This window comes from Oncorhynchus mykiss, chromosome 17, assembly GCF_057628025.1.
Source record: "Oncorhynchus mykiss isolate SJ-2025 chromosome 17, ASM5762802v1, whole genome shotgun sequence".
NCBI lineage: Eukaryota > Metazoa > Chordata > Actinopteri > Salmoniformes > Salmonidae > Oncorhynchus > Oncorhynchus mykiss.
The window spans coordinates 22,501-30,000 of record NC_143038.1 but is presented as its reverse complement, the minus strand read 5'-3'; the positions used below and the strand labels follow the sequence as shown (position 1 = coordinate 30,000).

At 39.1% G+C, this 7,500-nt stretch overlaps 1 protein-coding gene across 1 annotated transcript in view; it reads left to right on the top strand.

Moving 5' to 3' along the window:
* The window catches only part of LOC118940348 (voltage-dependent P/Q-type calcium channel subunit alpha-1A-like), a gene marked incomplete at its 3' end in the record, with an annotated part of 236,254 nt that overhangs the window by 208,150 nt on the left and 20,604 nt on the right, over window positions 1–7,500 (top strand). The window contains 5 exon segments of the mRNA XM_090204325.1: window positions 62–177; window positions 323–361; window positions 3,460–3,528; window positions 6,060–6,254; window positions 6,750–6,862. Coding sequence (XP_090060451.1) covers window positions 62–177; window positions 323–361; window positions 3,460–3,528; window positions 6,060–6,254; window positions 6,750–6,862 — 532 coding nt within the window.

Genomic DNA, 7,500 nt, shown 5'->3' with positions numbered 1-7,500 from the left:
TGTGTACTAGATATAGTGTGTTACCAGTAAGTGATTGTGAGTGTGTGCACAACCCCTACAGAGAGTTTGCCAAAGAGAGAGAGCGAGTAGAGAACCGTGCAGAGTTCCTCAAATTGAGACGCCAGCAGCAAATAGAGAGAGAGCTAAACGGATATCTAGAATGGATCTGTAAAGCAGGTAAGTAAAAACACACACACACACACTCCCTTTACACAAGCACAAACTGTAACTCTGTTCTTAAAGCTATTGCTCTTTAACTCTTTACAAACTGACAACTGACATGATGTGTTGTTGTTGACCATGTGTTATTGTGTTTCTACAGAGGAGGTCCTTCTGAATGAGGATGGTACCATTTTTACCGGTAAAGTACTTCAGTCTACTTCAGTCAGAGTGGGGGGTGGGGGGGAAGAGAAGAGAGAAATGAGTCAAAGACAGAAAGTGTATGAGAGAATCATGTTGGTTGAGAGAGAGACAGAAAGTGTATGATTGAATCATGTTGGTTGAGAGAGAGACAGAAAGTGTATGAGAGAATCATGTTGGTTGAGAGAGAGAGACAGAAAGTGTATGAGAGAATCATGTTGGTTGAGAGAGAGAGACAGAAAGTGTATGAGAGAATCATGTTGGTTGAGAGAGAGACAGAAAGTGTATGAGAGAATCATGTTGGTTGAGAGAGAGACAGAAAGTGTATGAGAGAATCATGTTGGTTGAGAGAGAGACAGAAAGTGTATGAGAGAATCATGTTGGTTGAGAGAGAGACAGAAAGTGTATGAGAGAATCATGTTGGTTGAGAGAGAGACAGAAAGTGTATGAGAGAATCATGTTGGTTGAGAGAGAGACAGAAAGTGTATGAGAGAATCATCTTGGTTGAGAGAGAGACAGAAAGTGTATGAGAGAATCATGTTGGTTGAGAGAGAGACAGAAAGTGTATGAGAGAATCATGTTGGTTGAGAGAGAGACAGAAAGTGTATGAGAGAATCATGTTGGTTGAGAGAGAGACAGAAAGTGTATGAGAGAATCATGTTGGTTGAGAGAAAGACAGAAAGTGTATGAGAGAATCATGTTGGTTGAGAGAGAGACAGAAAGTGTATGAGAGAATCATGTTGGTTGAGAGAAAGAACCATTTGTGAAAGAAGCTAGATTTCCATCCAACTGGCGATAGATTTTCTTAACCCCCCCCCCCCCCCCCCACCCCCCCACCCCTCCCCCGGTGCTTTTTCCCTCCAGAGATGTTTCTATCACATCGACTTGTTGCGTATTAAAGACTGTACGTGATGATGTAGTCCACATACACATCTTTTTGCGGTTAAATTCCCATTTACTGTATAAAAACTGCAAGTTAAATGGGTTTCCATCACATTTCCAACTGTACGGAAGGTGTGCTCACAAAACAATGTGTGTTATATAGTGAGTGTGTCCACTCTGGTGTTGTCACATGGGCCAAATACAACAGGTGTAGGTAGACCTTACTGTGAGATGTTCACTTACAAGCCCTTAACAATGCAGTTGAAGAAATAGAGTTAATCAAATATTTACTAAATAAACTAAAGTTTCAAAAATAGAGTCAATCAAAAAGTTAACACAGGGGGTTCCGGTACCGAGTCAACGTGCAGGTAAGTCCAGGTCATTTGTAATGTGACTATGCATAGATAATAAACAGAGAGTAGCAGCAGTGTAAAAACAAAGGGGGGGGGGGGTTTCAATGTAAATAGTCTGGTTGGCCACTTGATTAATTGTTCAGTAGTCTAATGGCTTGGGGGTAGAAGCTGTTAAGGAGCCTTTTGGTCCTAGACTTGGGGTTCCGGTACTGCTTGCCGTGCGCTAGCAGAGAGAACAGTCTATGACTAGGGTGGCTGGAGTCTTTGACAATTTTTGGGGCTTTCCTCTGACACTGCCTAGTATATAGGTCCTGGATGTCAGGAAGCTTGGCCCCAGTGATGTACTGGGCCGTACACACTACCCTCTGTAGCTCCTTACGGTCAGATGCCGAGCAGTTGCCGTACCAGGCGGTGATGCAACCAGTCAGGGTGTTCTCGATGGTGGAGCTGTAGAACGTTTTGAGGATCTGGAGACCCATGCCTGGGGGGGGGGAAGGTGTTGTCGTGCCTCTTTGGTGTGTTTGGACCATGTTAGTTTGTTGGTGATGTGGACACCAAGGAACTCTCGACCCGCTCCACTACAGCATCGCATCGGTTTATGGTGGTAAATAGACGGCTATGAATAGTATAGATGAGAAATCTCTTGGTAGATAGTGTGGTCTACAGCTTATCATGAGGTATTCAACCTAAGGCGAGCAATACCTTGAGACTTCTTTAATATTAGACATCGCGCACCAGCAGTTATTGGCAAATAGACACACACCCCTGCCCCTCGTCTTGCCAGACGTAGCTGCTCTGTCCTGCCAAAACACGGAGAAGCCAGCCAGCTCTATATTATCCTTGTCTTTGTTCAGCCAAGTCTCTGTGAAACATAAGATATGACAGTTTTTAATGTCTCGTTGGTAGGAAAGTCTTAATCGTAGACCGTACAGTTTGTTTTCCAATGGCGTTGGCCAATAACACGGAGGGTAGTGGTGGTTTACCTACTAGTCTGTGAATTCTTACAAGGCACCCAGCCCTCCCCCTTTTTCTCCATCTTTTCTTCACGCTGATGATGGGGATTTGTCCAGTTCGAGGTGAGTAATCGCTGTTCTGATGTCCAGAAGCTCTTTTCGGTCATAAGAGACGGTAGCAGCAACGTTATGTACCAAATGAGTTACACGAAAAAACAAACTAAATAGCACAGTTGGTTGGGAGCCCGTAAAACGGAGCAAGATTATTTTTACTTGTCAAATGGCAGCCAAGCATCGATTATCATGTCCCCAGAATAAGACCCTCAATATTTATTGGACAGGAACATCAAGCTCATCACGTTACACTTTCACCACAGAACGGCTCATAATAATGGCCGGAAGGAGGAGATGGAATGGCAATGGAAACCATGTGTTTGATGTATTTGTTACCATTCCACGAATTCCGCTCCAATCACTAAAACGAGCCCGTCCTCCCAAATGAAGGTGCTACCAACCTCCTGTGACTTTCACAACATTGTCTTTCCATCTGGAGCCTAATAAACTGTGTGCTTTCCTGACGAGTCGTAGTGGGAGGACCACACAGCATGTCATCGCGGGACTCCAAGTTTACGATATGATGGTTATTGTATCAATATTTGCGCATAAAAGGGTTTCCGCCACCATTTCTCGCATAATTCATTTTACTGACACAAAAAGATCCCACCTCGTCTTGCGTATTTTATTTTGTCGTCATTTGGAAAGTTTGGTGAAGAATGTTCGGTTTCCATCAGGCCATAAAAAGGTTGGATGGAAACCTTGTTTGTGATGCAGAGATAGAGAATTAGTGTGTCAGAGAGAGAGAGAGAAAGAGAGAGAGAGATTGGAACATTCTATCTTTCTATATCCTCCAGGTACCGTCAAGACCAAGAACAAGAAAGAGCTGCTGAATCCAGAAGAGGGGGAAGACGGTGGAGCTAATGGTTTTTATTACACAATTATTTATAACGTCATAATCATATCATGAAGAAGCATTACAGTGTAAAACAGGGATCTTCAACCTTTTCTTGCTCAGGCGCCCCCTCCCAGGCAACTGGCGACCCAGGGACCCCATCATACGTTAGCAAAAATACATGTATCATGTCTTATCAGGGGAACGATTATGGCAAGGAGAACTAATCAACATTTTAATATATATAGATTTGGTAGATCTTTTCATTATTTTGACCTCCCCACATTATAATTGGAGGAAGTGTAAACTGTAACATAGGCTATTGGCTAGAAAGGTAACTCCAAACACGTTTTCACTAAAAGCAGCTGTTTAGCTGGTTAAACAAAAGTTAGCAAAGTGTTGGCAAAAATGTATGTTCAAGTCAAGTCAAGTCAAGCTTTTCGCATCAGTCAGCGCCACTTGACTGTGTGCGGGTGCTATTTTAAAGTCTATGTCAGAGACTCCAGTGAGTGTCATTTACTCAATGTTAGGAGTTGAGAAATTAGAAAGAAGATATTCTAATATTTTCCTACTGTAGGTATTTAAATCAAAATGTGTTTATTCTGTTGCTGCTAGCGATATTCATGAAACATTGAAATAATAAAAATGTTAAATCAAGGTGGCCCAACTCAAGATATTTTAGTAACTAGTTCCATAGAGTTTTTTGAGTTCACTCAATTTATTGTAGAAGTGTAATCTTGACATTTAAAGTTGGACAAAAATCAACGAGACAAGTTGGCACAAATGTTGTTCCAACTTAACTAAAAAAGCTGGGCTAAAGTTCAATGAACTTGAAACACACAGTTGAAGTCGGAAGTTTACGTACACTTTAGCCAAATACATTTAAACTCTGTTTTTCACATTTCCTGACATTTAATCCTAGTAAAAAGAAGAGTTTTAGGTCAGTTAGGATCACCACTTTATTTTTAGAATGTGAAATGTCAGAATAATAGTAGAGAGAATGATTTAGTTCAGTTTTTATTTCTTTCATCACATTCCTGGTGGGTGGTCCTTTACTACTACTATACTACCAGTATACAACTAATATGCTACTACTATACTACTACTATACCACCAGTATACGACTAATATATTACTACTATACCATCAGTATACTACTGCTATATTACTACTATACCACTAGTATACTACTGCTATATTACTACTATACCACTAGTATACTACTGCTATATTACTACTATACCACTAGTATACTACTGCTATATTACTACTATACCACTAGTATACTACTGCTATATTACTACTATACTACTACTATACCACCAGTATACAACTAATATATTACTACTATACTACTACTATACCACCAGTATACAACTAATATATTACTACTATACCATCAGTATACTACTGCTATATTACTACTATACTACTACTATACCACCAGTATACAACTAATATATTACTACTATACTACTACTATACCACCAGTATACAACTAATATATTACTACTATACTACTACTATACCACCAGTATACAACTAATATATTACTACTATACTACTACTATACCACCAGTATACAACTAATATATTACTACTATACCATCAGTATACTACTGCTATATTACTACTATACTACTACTATACCACCAGTATACAACTAATATATTACTACTATACTACTACTATACCACCAGTATACAACTAATATATTACTACTATACTACTACTATACCACCAGTATACAACTAATATATTACTACTATACTACTACTATACCACCAGTATACGACTAATATATTACTACTATACCATCAGTATACTACTGCTATATTACTACTATACCACTAGTATACTACTGCTATATTACTACTATACTACTACTATACCACCAGTATACAACTAATATATTACTACTATACTACTACTATACCACCAGTATACTACTAATATATTACTACTATACTACTACTATACCACCAGTATACTACTGCTATATTACTACTATACCACTAGTATACTACTGCTATATTACTACTATACTACTACTATACCACCAGTATACAACTAATATATTACTACTATACTACTACTATACCACCAGTATACAACTAATATATTACTACTATACTACTACTATACCACCAGTATACAACTAATATATTACTACTATACTACTACTATACCACCAGTATACAACTAATATATTACTACTATACTACTACTATACCACCAGTATACTACTGCTATATTACGACTATACTACTACTATACCACCAGTATACGACTAATATATTACTACCATACTACTACTATATGCACAAAGTAGATGTCTTAACCAACTTGCCAAAACTATAGTTTGTTAACAAGAAATGTGTGGAGTGGTTGAGAAATGAGTTTTAATGACTCCAACCTACGTGTATGTAAACTTCCGAATTCAAACAAAATCCAAAGTAAAAATACTAAGCATAGAAATAGCACAGATAGAACGGCTCTACCGCTTATCAAACGTTGTTTTCAAGGCGAATGACAGATCTATAACTCTTCATCTTCTTCTAGGAGACCCGTTTGGCCGAGGTGGTCTACAGGATGGGTCCAACTACAATAGGAACGAGCGACGGATCCGGTTCTTCATCCGTAAGATGGTGAAGACTCAGGCCTTCTACTGGACCGTCCTGAGTCTGGTGGGCCTCAACACCATGTGTGTGGCGGTGGTACACTATGAACAACCTGAGATCCTCTCCGACTTTCTCTGTGAGTAGATTTACATCCACACACACACACATGAAAACACACACACACACACACACATGCAAACACACCCACACACTCTCCATGATCACACACACACACCTCACCTCAACACAATTTGCACTATGACCAGGCCTGAGATGCTGTCCGCCTTTTTCTGTGAGTCTCACACACACTTCCTGAACTGAAGTGATTATGCATGGCTAGTGTCCAGTCTAATTTCCATAAGATGTCTAGCTGATGAAGTCTATTAATCATGTAGAGTTATCATCACAGCAGTCTGCCATCATAGACTAGCTAGTGTCATTATTGATCTCCAGTCATCTAACCTGATTCTCTCTATTCCCTTCCTCCTTCTCTAACCACTTTCTTGTTCTCTCCATCTAAATCCCCCTTCTCTCTTCATGTCTCTCTCTCTCTCTCTCTCTCTCTCTCTCTCTCTCTCTCTCTCTCTCTCTCTCTCTCTCCCCCCCTCTCTCCCCCCCTCTCTCTCTCCAGTCTATGCAGAGTTTATATTCCTGGGTCTGTTCATGTCAGAGATGTGTATTAAGATGTATGGCTTGGGGACTAGGCCCTACTTCAACTCCTCCTTCAACTGCTTTGACTGTGTTGTGAGTAGAGCTGTTAATCCTGCTGCTACTATATTACTACTATACTACTACTATACTGTTACTATATTACTACTATCTACTATATTACTACTATACTACTACTATACTGTTACTATATTACTACTATCTACTATATTACTACTATTCTACTACTATACCACCAGTATACTACTAATATATTGCCACTATAATACTACTATACCACCACTATACTACTACTATACTACTGCCGTATTACTATATTACTACTACTGCTCTACTACTATAATACGACAGTGTTACTATATTACTAATATTCTACTACCATACTACTACTACATTACTAAATTACTACTACTACATTACTACTGTTCTACTACTATACCACCAGTATACTACTACTATACTACTACTATACCACCAGTATACTACTGCCATATTACTACTATACTACTACTATACCACAAGTATACTACTACTATACCACCAGTATACTACTGCCATATTACTACTATACTACTACTATACCACCAGTATACTACTGCCATATTACTACTATACCACCAGTATACTACTACTATACTACTACTATACCACCAGTATACTACTACTATACTACTACTATACCACCAGTATACTGCTGCCATATTACTACTATA